Genomic DNA, 19126 nt, shown 5'->3' with positions numbered 1-19126 from the left:
CGAAAAATTTAATCCAAGCTTTGTGAGAGCTTGCAAATGAGCAGTTTTCTTGCTGAAATTTCAGTCCCTGTGATTGCAACTCCAGCTTGCATACATTTCAGAGAATGGAGATAGCAGGAGGAGGGGATATTCTTCTTCCACATACCTATTGCCAATGATTTGAAAACTTTCCTTGTCAATTGTGCCTCTGTTGGTGACTGGTGCTGCAAAAACCAGGGAAATTAAGAGAAGCACCTTCCAGTCAGATGATGGATAGATGATAAGGCACCTCAGAGGCACTAAGAACCAGGATTATCCCTACAGTTGGATTTGATGATCTTAAATGTCTGTTCAAACCTCAGTGGTTCCATGACAACAGCAGCTCCATATTCCTGTCTTCAGGAATGAGTTCCAAATCCAGCATTCACTCTTTGCCCATAAAGGCCTCAGGCTGCGTGGAGTACCACATCTATACAAACCACACAGACATTTGTCTAGATGTGCTTGAAGATGCCAGGGCCTGTATCACTGCAGCACCAAATGATTTCTCAGAACAATCAGAAATACAACTGGTGAACAGTCAAGACTTTGCTACCCAGTTCTCCTTTAACTCCTAAATCCTTCGTAAAAAAACCCAGCTCATAATCAGTGTTTATGCATCACACCCTCCTAGTTTCTTGTTCAGCCACTTGGCAAGGGTAGTTCTGTGCTCATGAAAGGAGCAAAGCAGTTGGAGCACAGATCACTGCACCAGGTGACCAAGAAACAGATCTGTTAAATCATACAACTAACAAGGGGAAAGGAAGGTAGATGATTTCAGGAGAAGGAAAAAAATACAAAACTGCAGTATTCTTACGAAGACGATTGTCTCTGAGGCTCACTATGACATGAAAGTACAGTGCTGCTCTGCAAAGAATTAACACCAATCTAGATTTCTACTTGAGGCTTCCCAAATTCCTGGGGATGCAGACGCTGGATTCAAATCCATTATAGACATGGGAGCATCCACAGGAAGTCAGGCTTAGCTATGAAATCTGATAAAAGAGGCCTAATATCTACCAATTACTGTGCTCTAAAGGCAGTATTATTTTCTGTCATAATAAGCTCCTGTCAAAAGTACATACTTTTCCATGTGTGAGGATGAAATTCAGAGTAAAAGAAAATAAAATCCATGCTCAGCACTCAACTTGAGGAGCAAATCTCTTGCTGACGAGAACCTATTTAAAATAAGGTAGAATGAGAAGGGAAAATACAGAAGAAAAATAAATTACATAGGAATTTTAAAGAAATAGTGTCTACCTCAGTGGACAGATTTCTGGTACTACCAGAGAGTAATTCATGGCAAAAAGCTGGTGCTGAGACAGTGCAATGAGAAGTCAAGCTAATGCCATCACCTGCCTTGCTGTCTAACACAGTCCAAGGCTCACTTCTTAATGCTTCTTCAGACATCATCTGGTGTGGTAGATTCAGGACATGACTCACTGTAGTGTGACTGCCTTGAAACAAGGCAAGAGAAGTGGAGTGAATGGGAACAGCTGCACTGCTTTTAAAAAACTGCCATGATTTTATTGGCATTCCTCTCACCTACAGGTCAACCATAATAATAAAACACATACCTAATAGTTTACAGGCTTTTGGTACCCTTCCTGTACGAAAGCATGATAAAATTTGGTTGTTTAACATACAGAAGTATTAGAGATGAGAACGGGGAGGCCCAAAATGTGTCTAACATTCTTTTTACTCTTTTATTTTCCAAACCCAAGCATAATCCTCTAAGACAACTCACAGTTCTTCTGACTGTTGAACTCTTGAAAACAGTTCTGATGACCACAGTAATGCTCCAAAATCTTCTAACATTGCCCATCTCCTTAACCAAACCACCAGACAGTTTCAAGCCAGCAACTGTTAATTCGGCCTAATGCAAATAAACCCAATAACCCTCCCCAAACTACTCAACACATGGACAGAAAACCTCTACAAACCATCTGACTCTTACCATTTATATACAGGTTTTCTGGAGACACTGAGCAAGCAATTTGAGTAATGTGGGTTTAGAGGCATCAGTTGGGTTATTCTACTTCCCATCATCACAGGATATATTCTGGTTCATAAAAGGATCATATTCCACTTTGAAATTACATGGGTCTTCAGGCTCACTCTGTTCATTAGGAGCTTGAAACCTAGAAAACTATCTATGGTCCACCATGCACCCACAGTTTCTAGAGAGCATCCTCATTTAACCCAAAAAGTCCTTCTTCTCCTCAAATCCAAATCCAAAGCAATGATTTCCCTTTGCAGACTGAAAAAGTAGGAACTCTATTTTAAGATATGAGATGTGTTGTTTCTTTCTCACTTGTGTACATTAGCATCTTTCTTTGAGTCACCACACAGTCCTTCTCAGGACTCAATCTGAATTGACCTTACCAAAGTATTATCTAAGTTGCTTAGCACAACCCCCTTTTAGAATAGACATTTTCATTTAATCTCTTTTTTTCCAGTAGCCTCAAGATATTTATTTATTCTTCTCTTACGAAAATATACCAAAATTTGAAAAAAAAAGTTCACAGGAGTTCATATCACAGGAGTTCACATGCAGGAGCTTTTCCCCCTTTTTTCTGTATTTGAGCTAATATTTTCATTCTTCAATTTAGGGTATCACACTCAGGTTTAGGAGGGAGATAATACAATCTTTAGAACATTTAAACTCCTTGGGTCTTACTTCTTCTTCACATACAGTAGTTTTCCCAGCCTCTTTCCCAGGAAGTGCTTTAGCCTTTGTCTCTGTTTTTAATAGTATTGCCCTGATTCAAAACTCAAGTGCACAGCCCTGTCTAAAATTTGGGGCATATCCAGATGATATTTAATTCCTACTTCATCCCTATTGTGAGCCATGCTTTTTATTATTTTATATTCATATGGATAAATACATTTTTATTCTTTGTTTCAATTTCCTTGGCAGAGTTTAACTCAGCTTGACTTCTGGCAAATTCTATTTCATCCGAGCACTTCTGACCTTGAAGATTATTCCCCTTTTACTCATTCCTTGCAAACTCTGTTTATTCCTAATGTTGTTGGTGGGAGTTGTTATTCAGCAAGTTAGGTCTGGAGTTCACCTCTAAAAGCCACCCATGCTTGAGATGGGAGTCCTAGAAAGATTATTGCATTTTTTACTAGAAAATGTCACCACATCCAAATGCTTGAGCTCTTCAGTCACTATCCAGTTTCCCTAAACTTATGTTGCACTTCAGGTTAAGAAAACCTTAAAGATTATTTTCTGTTAACTTTGGATCATGAGAATAGTGATTCTCTCTGATAACTCTCTCTGATGTCCATAGTCCCTCCAAACCCAATTTTAAAATAACACTGACTCTTCACAAGTCAGTAATTGTTTAAGGAGTTGTTTGCACTAGGGAAATATTTGGCTGTATGGTTATTAGGATCATTCATCCTCTAACTTATAGTAGACCATAAAAATTGCTTGTTGCTTTTCTCCTCTAGTATTATCTGACTCAGGCCAAGATCTTATCAACCTCCTACCTTCTTCCTGAAATGTAATTTTGACTTCTAAATTACTCTACTATAGATGCGGATTCAACAATATCCCTCCAGCTTCTCTCCAATCTGCTCACTGATTAACAGAGCTAAAAAGCTCTAATAAGGTAGGGTTAGGGATGAAGTAGGGATTTAAAAAGCTACATCACTGTAAACATTTTCGATTCCCTTTTATCTCTGTATCACAACTTTCGACTGAGATCGATCAAGATGTCTCAGAATCATCACAATGAAGCTTGTGAGAGCTGGTCCATTCCTACTGCAGGAAAAAAAGGGCAGGAGAAGGGTCCTGACTTGGATGGAGGTCATGCTTCCTGCTGTGTGTAATGCACATAAAATTGCCAAATTATGCCAATGAACCAAAAATAAAAAGCAGCTCTCATTAAAACCAACAAAAAGAAGCTAAGACTTCTCTAATCATTTACGTACAAAACACACTAAAAAGAAAAAAGGCAATATAAGTCAGAAAAATTCATGCTTTGGGACAAAGAGGAGAAAACAAATTCTTGAAGTCTGGTTGTCCCCACACACTCAGCACGACCCTCTTTCCATCACAATTAGTGGCCTGGCTAATCAGAATTAGGAATGCAGGACTACATGACGCACATTCAATCATATTCTACAGTCTAAGATGCTGCTACTTTTATATGATTTTGTAAAACACATTTTCATAATTTCATTATTTAACTCAATTTAAAAACATGACACAAGGTTTAAAATGAGTTTAAAATCCTTTCACAACCACAGTAAGCATACATTAGATCCCAAATCTGAGAACGTGAGCACATTCAGGAAAGTGCTTTTGTCAGTGCTCAACTTCACAGCTGGGTTCTAAACCACATTTTCTGCACTTGTCTCCCTCAAACTCATGGCAGAAATGTCTCACTCAAACTCACGGCAGAAACTTCTACTTACACTTCAGTGGTATTAGATAGGAGGACTGCTAGCTCAAAGCAAACTAATTTACCCTAATCTACCATGCTGTTTCTAGGGTACATTCCCATTTCAGCACTCTTTCACCTTCCAAATACAATAATAACACTTTTATTTTGCACATCCTTCCTGGAAAGGAAGAAAATTGACTAATTTTCAATTATTTTAAAAAAGAACAACAGAAAGGACAGCTGGAGAAGTAACCTTCAGAAGCTGTATAAATTAAAATTGATATTATTTAGGTGTTGCATGTAGCTCAATGAATAGGGGAGGAAAAAACACAATGTTTTCAAACTTACTGCCAAGAACAAAAATTCCTTATCTGCACTTCTAAATGACTCCTCTATGTAATAAATTTGAATTTACCTATATTTAAGGGTAAAAAGGAAGCTTGGTCTTGGCTCTAGTTCTTTAGTCACTGCTGGAGTTAAATTAAACAATGCTAATTAAACTATGGCGTGTTCAGTCCGAAGCTGACTATCACCAGGGCAGAGGATAGGCTTGGGATTGACTTAAAACATTAAAAAAACTGAAGAAATCACTTCCAGATCAATGAAAATTTCCTTTTTTTCCCCCCTAAACCAAATGACATTCAACATATAAGGAGAAATATTGCTTTAAAACAAATTAAATAATACAAAATCTAATGCAACTATATAAGTGCTCATTTCTGCAATGAAAACAGTTTGTGATAGTGTCAGTCTTCCTTAAAATGGCTTCTTCTCGTATCATTTACGATCTCCACCACTATCCAAAAAAACCCCACACCAGTCTCATTCCAAACACCTTATTTCAAAAGCTTCTGAAGAATTTTTGCCCTCTGAAGACCCACTTCTCTTCCTCTACATTTGAATCTTTCCGAAGACTTGTGTCATTGATAACCACACCAAAAAAAGTCCATACCAATTACTTAATTGCAAGTTAAAAAAATTTCTAGTTATTTTTCTCCTCCTGACTTCTGCATTCTTGTCCTAGCTCTGATGGCTTTGCTTTGCTTGCAAGTCTTCAATCAATATGCTGCTGAGTTTCTGCCATACCTGGATCCAAAAGCACTGCCAGCACTCATATAACACATGATACTGAAAATGGGTGACACATCGTCTGATCAACCACTTACTGTGAATCCCTGGTTACAATCCATTCTGTGAAAGCCAAAACGTGAAACAGCTCAGGCGCTGGAGTCTCCATTCTCAGAGTGGGATGTCCCATTTGGGAACAGCATTACGAGGCAGCGAGAAAGGCACGAGTATTTATTGTCACACCCAGCAACTTAAGACAGATCCAAGATTCTTGTACCCAACACTGTCAGTCCAATGCTTCTTGCAAGTTCACTTTCACTTAGTTGAAGGGGGTTCTAATTCATTTCCTAAGAAAATGTTTTGGTCCTAAATAGTGAGAAAGCACACAGTATCAGGAACAGAAAGGTTCACTGGCTCTTAAGAGGCAAGAGCACTTCTGAAGGTGGTTAATGTAAAGGTATCTCTTCGTTTTAACTCTTACATTGCTAAAACTTCCATGAACAAGTACTTCTTATTGGATTTGGCCCACTGGTTATAAATAACACATTCCATTGTTCACTCCCAAGAGAATACCTTATAATGTTGGGAGTAGAGAAACCTAGTTGAGATGCAGTGTTTTGAGACAAAGGATGTTTACATAGCAGCCTGGCATGTCTCCAAAAGAAAACATGTGCCCAATCCAGTAGAAATCCCATGTGTTATTGCTGAAAAGCATTTTCTAACTTATAAAAATATCTTCATACTGATGCTTTGGGCTAGTACAGAGAAACTCAGTGGTTTCAAAGACATCCCAAAGAGTTCTCCCACCCCTTTAATCAGCATTTCTATTATTGCCCAAAGTACTTTCTATTGATTACTTAAGGATAACAGGTAATAAATCATTTCCAAGAAAGGAACAAATCATCTTTGTGGTTACACAGGTAAAATATGGGTGAAACCCTTCTCAAAATCACATAAACCTAAATCTAAATCAACCAAAGAGTATTGTAAATCTACCAAAGAACAGGTCAAAACTCAAGTTGTACCCCTCAAACTTATGAAGATTTTTTCATTGAAATGCATGTTTTAAACATGGTTTAAAACACATCCCTTCTCAGTGCAACCAATTCATACATTTTAATTTATAATGAGATCAGAATGTGACAGGGTCTGTGGTCTGTCAATGTCCAATGTCTGGCAGACATGACAGAAAACTGTTTTGAAGAACAAAAAAATGCATTGTACAGCTCATCAACACCATTAGAAATAAGTAAACAGGTACAGGTTCTGCCCCTCGCAGGGGTGAACAGGGTTTCAATCAGACACCTCAGACGCACACAAAGCATCTGTATTTTTGCTGCACTTTCAGATGGTGCAGCTGAGTGGGCAGTTACCTTCTGTTTGAAGTAATCTAACTATGATGCCTCAAATATACTAATAGTAGGTGACATAAGCATTATGAGAAAATGAGTCATGAATTCCAACTGCTTGAACTAAAAACATTTCCTTAGACAGATGCAGTAAATACTTGTAAGTTAAGATGCACATTCGACTGAATTTCTATTCAAAGCAGGCAACAAAAACCATGCAAACAAGTTTGTCCAAAATCAAAATTTGTATTTCCAACCTAGCAACTCATTCTGTATGCAGATAATTAAGGAAAACAGATTTTGGTTTTAATTTTTGGTTTTAAAGCCCCAAATTAGCTCCATTATTTGTGTTTTCCATCAAATCCTATTAATAATATTGTTGTGTTATGAAAATTATTAGAGCTGGCTTAAATAGAAAAGATTAAGAAGTTTAAGAATCTTTTCCACAGCTTTGAAACAGAGAAGGACACGTAAGATTGCAAACATCAACATTCCACAGTATCAGACATGACAGACTGCTCCAATGCATGGATGTCGTATTTTTCACATGCTTCATTCCTTGTTGATAGAGCTTTAATTATAACATTTGCTACCAATAGGACATGTTTTAGCAGGTCTGATTAGAGAGAAATTCTGTTAAACTCTCAAAATTGGTGATTTGGTTTCTTTGGTTTGGGTTTTCAAGTTATTTTCAGGTGGTTTCTGCATACACATCTTGGACAGCAGTTCATTCTGTAGCAACATTCAGGAAAGTTTGAAAAGCTAAAGCTGAAGCTTTGTCAGAGCAGGTTATTTAGTAATATAGAAAGTACTATTTTCTCTTTTACTAAAACCCATTCAACTGTGATTTTTTTAGTGCAAGAGTTTACAATTAAGGGGTTAACCATCTTTTTTCTCTTTTGTGAGTATCACATAACAGTATTTGCTTAAGCTCCTTATTTTGTTCAGAAGTGTGAATACCTTGTAGTGTAGATGAGGTCTAAAATTATGCTTCTAATTTAAGATATTTGGACTCACTGGAGGCTTAAATGGTCAATTCTAAGCTCTATCACTAGGACCCATCTTCTATTAAGTAAATATATAGGTTTACCCAATTCCTAAGTTGAACATCTAAATCAGATGTCTCAAGTCAGATGCTTAAAGTTAGTGTGAAACTCAAGAAAATGAGTGCAGATGAGTGTAAAAAGGTTGCTGGAAAAAAACAGATGGATTGGAGAATTGATGAGTGCACACAGATCACATATGAAATTCAAAATAATGTTTGTGTACAACAAATTTTTTCCCATATTCACTTGGATCAATTCTCTCCTGAAAAAACTTCAGCTATATTTGGTGATCCAAATTTGTAACTGCAACTCTTCTGCATCTTACAATTCTGTGCAGATTATTGCAAACACTTTAATATCCGAAAAACAAATTCCACGGTTCCATTTCTTTACCATGGTTTCACCCACACTCAGAATAATACTCAACTAACAATTTTTTGGATTATAGTTCATCATTTTATCAATCTACACATTTTAAAAACATATTTTACTGATCTGAGTGCTGTGCCAAGTTCATTTTTCCAACAGAGATAAAAATTTTGTCGTCCTGAGCAGTATCTTAATTCAGAAGCAAACCCATTCTTTTTGCCATTAACATAAGCAGACTGAGCAAAACCTAGTCCATATGTGAAATTAACTGATTCTCTCCCTCATTTTTTTTTTTCATTTACATCATGACTGGCTACAGAGTCTTATTAATCAGAAAATATGAAATTAAATAAAGGAAAATCAAACCTATCTAAATGTAAACTCACATCTCTTACAGGAAAAAAAAAAGCCGTGTAAAGAATTTATTTAGTTCTGTTAAATGAGCCATTGGCTCAAGACAGGACCTATATGTGCAGTCATGTTTTATTATTTCTATAAAAACCTCATATAGAAGCCTTTATTAAGGATGAAGACAACTGCAATAGACATTAGAGACAAAGGAAAAAATATCACTAATACAAAAAATCTCACAATCAAAGAAATTAGAAACCAGGCTGTTGCACAATTTACTGTGTATTTGTCATCCCCAGAGAAATAGGTAACAAGTCAGTTCCTGATTTTAGAGATAATTCATATAGAAAAATTACTGCTGAAATCACAGGGCTTCACTACACAGGCAAAGAGGTAAATGCCTCAGAAACTGTTCCCATTAGCAACCCTTAAAAAATTGGCCAAGTTTTAAGTTACTCCTGGAGACAAGAGATGTTGTTTGCAATTAATGTTTTTTACACAGTTGTCTCTGCCTCACTTTCAGGTATTAGTTTTAAGATGCTGACAGGTAAAATACCAACCTCTTTTCAAGTATAGGAGACAAATCCTTCAGTTAGAATTGAAACTAATACAGTTAGATTTGAAACTAAAGCAGAGACACAGACAGTGCCTTACATCTTCATGTTTAAGAATTAATATTACTTTATCTTAGTAATTAACCTTTTTAAGAAGATTAAATGTTTAAGGGGACAAGAAGGAAAAAAATTACTCATTAATCTTTAAACACCATCTGAACTATTTGAGTGATTATAATAGGTTTTCTCCAGTGTTTCTAACGTTTTAAGTTTCTGTCAAAATTTAAATTAATCTAGACTGACATCATCCATTTCAGATTAATTTCTAATTCTATATCCTGTAAAACCCTTAAGCTTGGTGGAGAGAAGTTTCATAAGTTCAGTAACTGTAAAGTGCAATGTGACAAACTGGGAAAACAGATAGGAGCAAGAGATAGGAATGTTGGTCAGATTAGTGGAAAACTCGAAAGTTCAAAAGAATAAAAAAGCTTAATCAAAAGAAGTAGAATTTCAGGAAAAAATATTATTTGAGTGATAGAAGTATTAGGGGGAAAAGTACAAGTAAAGTACATAAATGCATACTGGGTTTGTTTTTTGGGGTTTTACTTGTAAAGTTTAATGTATTTATTTTTTGACTCTGATTAACGGGTGGTTTGGCTGGTTTTAGCAGAAGTATTTAAAGATTTCCGATTTCTTTTCTATCTTCTGGACATTAAAAAAAAAACCCCTCAATACTTTTTAGAAAGATACACATACACAATTTAGAAAGGTCACAGGGACAGAGGGCAAAATGGGTACACTCAGAAATACTAAATTTATATAAGAAATTAATTCAGACAAACACATCATGTAGCATGACATTCAGGAGAAGTGCAATGCAATATGATACACAATATGAGAAAACTATCCAAAGCCCTAAGAAAGCATTTTCCTACAAGGAGAGATTGCTACCGTCAGTGATGCAAACTAGATGACTCTATCAAGTCACCAGGAATTAGTCCTAATCCAATAGACTTTCTTTGGCTCTAAAAGAAGAGAATTTGTATGTCTCTCTACTGTCATTCCTGGCATCTAGAAAATTACTCTGTTTATCCTGTCAATCACTTCTCCTGGCACACACAGAAGGGGCAGCAAAAGTAAAACACAAAACCAGTTGGGTCATTTTGTATTATCTGAGAAGCTGCAACCAAATTCCCAGTGAGTGCTTCCCTGCCAACTACCACCTTCAGCACCTTTAAGGGAAACTCTAACTCACAGCTGGAGATTTACTGATGTCCCATGCTTACACTGTCCTTGTAATATTCCCCTGTAAAAATGACTGACAGCCTCACCAAGCATGGGATTTCCCACTTTTTATGCTTGCTTAATTTATTTTTCAGGTCTGTTTTAACTCGTTCCTGGATACTTACACAGCCAACATAAATTAAGCCCACCCTACTGGTATGGATCCCCACCAAATGACAGGAACACCTGTCCTACAAAGACATGCTGGAAGAGCTGGAATTGCTCAGCCTGGAGAAGAGAGGGCTCCAGGGAGACCTCATTGCAGCCTACCAGTACTTTAAGGGGGCTTATAGAAAGGAGGGATTATAAAAAGGAGGAATAGGGACTTTTTATGCAGACAGATAGTAATGGGACAACAGGCAATGGTTTTAAACTGAAAGAGGGCAGGTTTGGATTAGATGTTAGGAAGAAATTCTTTACTCAGAAGAACACTGGAACAGGGTGTCCAGAGAAGTTGTGGATGCCCCATCCCTGGAAGTGTTCAAGGCCAGCTTAGATAGGGCCCTGAGCAACCTGATCTAGGGACTGGCACTCCTGCCCATGGAACCAGATGATCTTTAAGGTGCCTTCCAACCCTAAGCATTCTATGATTCTATACCAATCAAAGCATTATAACTTAAAATATGTAAACAACTGTGCAAGCCTGTACAGAACCTCTTTCAGAAGCATTACATTCTTGCTGTAGACAAGGCAGAATGCCACACCTCTGTCTGTGATACATAAATGCTTGAATGCCTGATGTATTTATTTGTCATCTCTAACAGCAAGCCCTTCGAGTTCTTTTTACTAAGGCAGTGGTACAATGCCAGGATGACAGTTGTTTAAATAAGTACCTAAAATACAATTGAATGAAAAATTTGACATCAAATTTAATTCTCATAATTAAAGACAAATCCAGACCTGGGGAACAATCTATGATAGAACAGCTTTGGGAGGGTTCTGAAAGCTCATTTTTCACCCAGCCCATGTCAGTATTCCAGAGGAAATAATGCCATAAAAAGGAATGCCCAGTAGTGCTATCAGATGGCCCTGATGCAATTTGGGGCAAGCATGGTTGGAAGTCCTTCAGCACCGAAGCCAGAATATTGTGAAACTACAGCATCAGGGAATGTACAGTATGTATTACAAGTTAGATCACTTAATGAGGGGGAAATGCTCAGGACTTCACCTTCTACTACACCAAAGCTTTTGCAAGTACTCTGTCCATCACAGACATTTCTGAAGAATGAAGCAATGAACTTCTCACCTTGCATCGTTGCTTTTGTGGGTTCTGAAAACAGAGGAATGAGCAGGAGGTAGATGAGGTAGACAAAGGAGAGCCCATTGTAACGGAAAGCACAGGCTGCAACGAGAGAAAAGAAAAACAACACATTACTTAATCAGCCTGACAAAATCAAATTCAATGGTACAAAGCATTTCCACTTGAGTTTATGATTTACCTTGTCAACTTTTGACCACTTATTTAAACCACTTTTACACAAATATTCAACTTCATGCTTGAAGTAAATCTTAGACTCACAGACTGGGTCAAGTTAGGAAGGACCACACTGAGTCATCTGGCCCCATCTCCCTGTTCAAGCAGGATCATCCCACAGCACATTGCACAGGATTGCATCAAGATGGTTCTTAAATATCCCCAGTGAGGGAGATTTGTACCAATGAAATCTTCTCAGATAAATCCAAAACAACTTGGTTTTGGAAAACAGATACATATTTAGTCCTGCCAGAAACATGTATTCCAAAAGAAAAGAAGTTTCTCCAGACACCACTTTCTGAAAGTTCATGGAGACAATAGTGGGAATGAGCTAATAAGTTATGCAGTAATCCGTCCTCATCCTCACCGCATCTGTCCACTTTAATTATAAATACAAAACTACAAGGTCTCTCTATTAGCAAATCCATACAATAGCTATGACTTCTGCTTCCCAAATTAGCCAATGTTTTGAATAACTGATTTATTTCCTTAATAGCCTTGATAGAAAACTCTGGATATACACTCTGCATCTGCAGCTTGGCCAAGAAGAGTGTGAAATTTATGGGTGCCCAGCAAGAAGGAAGGATAAGAAGCATCCATGCTCTATTTCTGAATTGATATGATTCTGCCATCAGCCTTCCAAAAATCTGTCGAAGACTACAAAATCCACCAAAGCTTGATAGAGGGTTTTTCTGAGCAAAATCCAGAATCCTTAAGAGCAGCTTGTCATTTTCCTGTAAGAATTGTTCTTGTCATTTACTAAACTTTCCTTATCGCCGCAGCCTTTAAAGGCCAACTGAAGACTTACACCTACACTTGTAACTATAAAAAACCTGCAAGACAGTAAATAGGACCTATCCCACGGGGAATTCTGCAAGCAATTATCAGAGCTCTAAAGTCAATGTACTTGAGAAGGAGGAGTCAGCCCTGCTATTATGCACCTACTCTCAGGGTGCTCTACAGAGGAGCACAGGATGTACAACGGCCATTAGTGGCCTTCTTGGAAAGAATGGCAAAGAGGACACTCCTAATATCAGGACAAATCCATAAATCAACTTTTTGGGGTTATGGGGTTTTTTTCAAGTTTAATTTGGGGTGGGAACAAGTTCTTTGGCATTCATATGAAGAGGTACGATAGTGGTTTAAGGCTGTTCTACAGCCTGAGGGCTTTTCCATTTCAATGGGAAGGACCAATGTACTCAGTCATTCTGGTAGCAGAATAATAGCATTAGCAGATAATACTATTATTCAGTTATTTTTGGGATTGTGTCAACTAGATTTTAATTGTGTTAAACAGCTTACTTACAGTGCAGTATTATGCTTATTTTCTTCTTTCTTGAGGACTAAGCTTGCTGCACTTCCTGTAGAGCACCCAGCCCTCAGCTTCCCAGTACAAAGATAGAAAACAGCAACTGTGTGCTTTAGATGGCCTCCTTCATTAGCTGGAAGTCACTGAATGTCTTGCTAACAAGTCTATGTCAAATATTTAGAACCTCTATTTAGATCAAAGCCTCCTCCAGCAAACTTGACTAGACATTGCTTGGAAAACCTCTATTTATTTAAGCAGTTGCAAGAGTAATAGAAATAGGTTTCTCAGAATTATGAATTAAACCCTCCAAAACCTAGCTGCAACATTTTATTATTCCCTACTGCAACTACTCCAGTATTTTTATTTTGTGTTTATCTCCACTCATCTAGTATATGTTTCTGGAGAGATGAGTGCCTTATGAAGCTAACATGCAAGAGTAAATGAATATAATTTCAGCAAGATAGAAGTTTAGGAAACAGCAGCTGCACTGATTTCACATATATGCACTACTCTACATCATTATTTGTCAAACATACATATTCCTCAGTTCTGACACTCAAAACTATGTAGAACAAGTTGCAGAGCATAAAACCAGCTTCAGTTTGTTACTGATGCAACAACAAAAGATGATCCAAAAAAGCAAATGAACCCACCCTCTGCACTCCCTCTGGTATTCACAAAGGTCTCTTTCTTCAGAAGAAGCTGTACACAAATATCCATAACAAAATGGAAAGTCCCATTTAAGATCAATGGAATTCCATCAACAGAAAAAGCACCTATAAAGATGAGTTTCTTGGCAAACCATGTGGTATAGAAATTTCTGGGTATTTTGGATACATTGGTCAGTTTGCAGTATCAAAATTCATTTTGTAATGTAATGTAATGTAATTTTAGCATTTTAGGCTTGTTACCTCTTCTCAAAATTTTCTAATCGATTAGCAAAATTAATTTCAGAGGAATTATTCTGGAACTATATTTACCTCAAAATTTACTGGTTTCTATTCCTAGAGCTGTGTACTCAAAAGCTTTATTTTTCCTCTACTGCTACATAAACTGAACTATTAACAGAAATTACATCTCCATTCAAACCTTCCCTTATGTATTTATTCATATAAAGCATACAGAATACCCTTTAGTTTCTTAGTTTCAAAAGGATGGGCTAAAACAAACACTGCACAAAAAGGCTTCAAATGGAAAATACACCATACATGCAAAGTCTATACACATTTTCTGCTCTTCAGGCTTTTTTTAAACCTCATGTCTCACCATGTTTTCTAACAGTGTCTATTAAGAAAACTCCAGAAATGTGATTTTTACCTCTGAAGTTCTGCTGTTGTTCACAGTCCAATGATAGCAATAATACACAATTGGGAAAAGACATAGAAAGCAGAGCTATTAATACACAGCATTAGAAGCAAATTAGCTTTTATTTTGTATCACTTGAAGTACTTTAAAGCACCTTCCCTTAGACAGCAAGAAAAGAGCACTTCATGACATGTAAGACTGATTCTCCATTCATAAGTGATTATTTTAAATATTTCAGTTTTAATGTCTCAAGCATAAAAGGAGTTGTGCAAACCTTTAATAATTTTTATCTTTCACAGCAGTGGCCTGATTGATTTCCAGATAAAAAAGTTAATTCATTCTTAAGACAGATATGTACAGTATGTGCCATACAAAATTAAAAAGGAATCTTAAAAAAACCCCAGAAAATCAGATATCACATGACATTATGTAACCTTGTCCTTCTAGATTTTATTTTTCATTGTTTTATCCTAGCCAGAGTAGAAGGCCTTTGAAGAAACCTAATACTGCTTCAGAGACACATCATGTTTCTACATGTAATATTTCTAACAGTTGTTACATATTATTATTTCATATTTATACCAACAGTTTTCTTTCCTCCATTTAAAGAGAATAATTTGTATAGAATCAGTGGTTTACCTGTTAAATAAAAAATACTGGAGAGCAAAGTGAGGGGCAATAAAGAAATCTGCAATAAGCTTAAACTTGGAAAGAAGAGGGAAAAAAACAGCCTCATAAAAGATGTGTTTAGTTTTATTCTACAAAAATTTTAAGAGTATTTAATTCAGAAGTGGAAACTACATGTTCAAAAAAACAGCCTTCTAGAGTGCAGGCATAGTACCAAGAGGCTACTGACTCCTCATTTGCAAGCTAGAATTCTGTCAAAAGCAACGACAACAGAAAACAAGAAGGAAGGTGAAGACAGAATTAGCCATCCACTCACTATTTCTGAATTTATTTTAGTAAAAAAGCACTGTCATTAATGTTAACAGAATAATGTATTGCTTGTTATACTCTTTTCTGTTCAAGAACTATGTAAAAACATCTTTTCCACATATTTCACATATTTCTACTGTAGGTTTGAGAATATTACATATCCTTCTTAGTGCTAGCCTATCCAGACTCTTGTGTGCTTTAGCATGAGAAGGAATTAATTCAGCCAACTATGCTGAAGTAATGTGTCTTCTACTTTCAGCAGGATATTGCATGGTGTTTGCATCCTGTTTTAACGACTTTACAGCTGCAGGATTATTAAGAAAGCTATGCAGTGACATTCTTTAAAATTGGTACCTTTAGACTAAAATTTGGTCTAACTTTCATGCTTATTTTTCTGAGAAAAAAAAAACCAAAAACATTCAGTGAAAATTTTAATTGGAAAAAGTGCTGCTGAAAAAAATGTCTAACCCTGAATGGGCAAGGGTTGTTGGCTGAAAGACAGAGGTGATGTTGCTCACTCATTCTTATACCCAGCTGATGTGAAATAAATCTCTGAGAGCAAGAGACCAAAACACAGAAGGGAAAAGAAATCAGCAGCTGAATGATCTTTGAAACTTCTCAGTCTGCAGGAGGGCCAAGTATCCAACTCTCAAAGCCAGGAGAACTCAGCACCAGATTCCTGCCTGTAATGCTGTAATTTTTCCTAATTATCCCATTGTTAATATCAATTATATCCTCAGTATTCTGAAAAAAAAACCAATTACCACACAATCAGCTGACTAAAACAGGCTTCAGATGACAGCCTTTGCTACTAGGTACAACATGAATGAGACACTGGTACATACCCCAGATGAAAAGCTTCTGGTACAAAAGCTCAGCCTAAGAAGTTAAGTGCTGGGGGAAAAGAAAAAAAAAAAGGAAAAAAAAAAAAATCTATCTCCTCCTCCAAACCAAGGTGTTCTACATGACAATCCATGACTGTGTGTCATAAACAGTCCACTCTTCCAGGAAGATGTACAGTCAAGATTCCTCTTATCAATAAGGCACTGTCCCAATGTCATGATTCTTTAGGCCTTTCCACTTGTGCTGTCCTCGAGTAAGACATTTATGGGCCAGTTCTCACATTCTTTGGAATATTCAAAAATGGGGAAGTTTAGGGGCTTTTTGTTTCTTGGTTAGGCTTTTTTACCTCTGTTCATCTTACTGGACACCAAGAACTGCCTGACCAAGGCAAGTAGGTCCAGCATTAGACCATATGTACTCAGCCTTCTGTCAGAGGCTGAAATGTTATAATTTATGGCTTAAACATCTTCATGAAGGACTTTTGCCTATTATAGCAAAACTGTACAAAAGCTGCAGCGAAAACCACAAAAACCCTGAATGGAGCCCTACACTGTTCCTTGAAGGACTATATGAACTATACAAGAGCTTAGTAATGTAAGTAAAAGAGGTAAGGCAATTTAAATTCTACAGAATAAGAACTACTGAAAATAAATTACTTTTTTCAAGGAAAGAGAGTTAAAAAAAATTCAAAATAAACCAACAACAACAAATAAAACCAACCTCCCATTATCCAGCCAGATAAGTATTTCTAACAATGTGATACAGAGTAGAGAGTTCAAGACTGGTGAGAAAAGTCTGGTTTATTTCTGTTCTGCATAAAGCCTTTATGTTTAAAACTCTTTAATTTCCAGTAACACTCTTGGTATCAGCCACCAAATGTGAGAAGAAATGGAACCAGAATTTCTTCTCCTTTTCCTAAAGATTCATTCATGCAGCATTCTTTAACCAAAACTCACAAACGTGCATCGTAGCAATATAGTTAAACAGCAGCAAACTGCCTTCCAGTATTTCCTTACAATTCCTGATGCCTCTGCCCCCAGAGGCAGAGGTGTCCTTGAGAAGAAAGCCTGCCTAATCTCACACTGAAACAAAGACCCAGAAGGCTGTACAATGCTTGCTCTGCTATCTATGAGCACTGATTTACAAACTAATGTAGTAAAAAGTTAAGCTCATTCACTGTTGGCAGGAAAAAATGACCCAGTATTAAATACCTACAGAGCTGAATCTCCCAGAAAGATGATGGACCAGTTGTTCTCATCTCCACTATAATTTCATGAGCCAACAACTGTTGAGGTACAAAGTGGGAAGCAACCTCACATCCCCTTTTCAAGTCAAGAGTCACAAGTGCAAATCTTGTTTCTGAGGATTTCTCACTTTTACCTGACATAGCCATTACTAACCAAATGCAGTAGAAATAAAAACCCCAAGAAGATTAAAAATTAAGTTCACTTGATCAGAAATATGCATTACCATTTCTGAAAAATAAAGGCTTCTTCTATAAATTGCTATTTTTTATAACTTCTAACACTTCATACTTCTAAATTTCTGTTTCAGAAATACAAAATTTGTTTCACAAATTTTGCCTCCAAGATTCTGTACAATAACAATTAAAAAACTGCCACACATTGCAAAATTAGTTATGCTGTAAACAACCTACTTGAAGGAATAAAGTTGTGATAGTGACCGAAAATATTCCTCTTCCAAAACTATATCTCTTAATATCAAGTGTCTGATAGGCATAGTGCCCAGGGATTTTTAGCTCACAGATGTGACCTTTATTTTTACTTACTGTAATTCAGAAGAAAGGGTTGAGTCCTGGCATAGCTTTGGTCTCACTTCTGAGTAATTGTACTTAAAATAACACTTGGGACAGATGAGATTGGAATTATGCACTGCTATGCAAGACAGTTAAGTGAAGTGCATGTAGTCTTACCGTCCCTTTAGAGCAAAATAATGGTCATAGCCTCTGGTGTGCAGTGCAGAACCACACAGAACTGCTCAGGACAAGTTCCCTCCTGCATCAGCCAATACTCCCTCCACATCCAACAGCTCTGCTGATAATGCTGTGCTAACACACACCACTCCCCACCCTGCTCCTGAGCCAAAATTTCAACACAGGGATGCTCTGTGCACTACACCCAGAGAGAAAACTTTTCTCTTCTGGATAAAAAAATCCAAAAACATGAATGCTTTGATAAAAAGATAAATAGGATGCTTTTAGTTCATGTCAGCACTTCTACAATCACATTTTTTCACCAGTCAGCATTCATAAGGAGAGATAACTGCTGGACAGTGAACACTTTTCAAAGGGTTTGGGGATTTATTTTTCCTTTGATTTTTCTTGCCTTTCCTTTATTTCTCTGAGCAGCAGTTTTAGTAAGCTCTCTCCCCATCAGAAAACAACTGGAACAGATTTTAACTTTGTGGCAAATATTGTCTGGGACTCAAGTGCAGAAGGAGGAGAAGACAAAACACCTTGTTTGCCTCCTTCTTTCAGCTCTTAGGAACAGGAACTATGCTTCCCAGCTGTATTTGACAGAAAATTAACAAAAGACCTCAAGTATAACCATACCACAATCATCACCTCACTTAGAATGTATTTTAAAGGTGTATCTGCTTTCACAAGCAAATCCACGTCAATACACTTTATTGACATGACTAAGTATATAAATGTTTCCAAATTAAAAAACATGATGGACACCATCATCCATAATTTTTCCCATTAGAAAGATCAGCTTCACATTATAACTCATTTCAATTTCAGTGGCAACTGAAACTAAATTCATTTATTGGTCTGAGAAGAGGAAAGAGATGTCTTCTTGT

General features: G+C 36.9%; 1 protein-coding gene across 3 annotated transcripts in view; it reads right to left on the bottom strand.

The window, feature by feature from the left end:
* The window catches only part of PIEZO2 (piezo type mechanosensitive ion channel component 2), a 298259-nt gene that overhangs the window by 235720 nt on the left and 43413 nt on the right, over positions 1–19126 (bottom strand). For all 3 annotated transcript variants that reach the window (XM_048289530.1, XM_048289532.1, XM_048289533.1), the window contains exon 2: positions 11683–11778. In XM_048289530.1, the coding sequence (XP_048145487.1) occupies positions 11683–11778 (96 nt within the window). The remainder of the gene's footprint in view (positions 1–11682; positions 11779–19126) is intronic.

Source organism: Corvus hawaiiensis, chromosome 30, assembly GCF_020740725.1.
Source record: "Corvus hawaiiensis isolate bCorHaw1 chromosome 30, bCorHaw1.pri.cur, whole genome shotgun sequence".
In the NCBI taxonomy this organism is placed as follows: Eukaryota; Metazoa; Chordata; class Aves; order Passeriformes; family Corvidae; genus Corvus; species Corvus hawaiiensis.
This window is presented reverse-complemented; position numbering and strand designations above follow the sequence as displayed.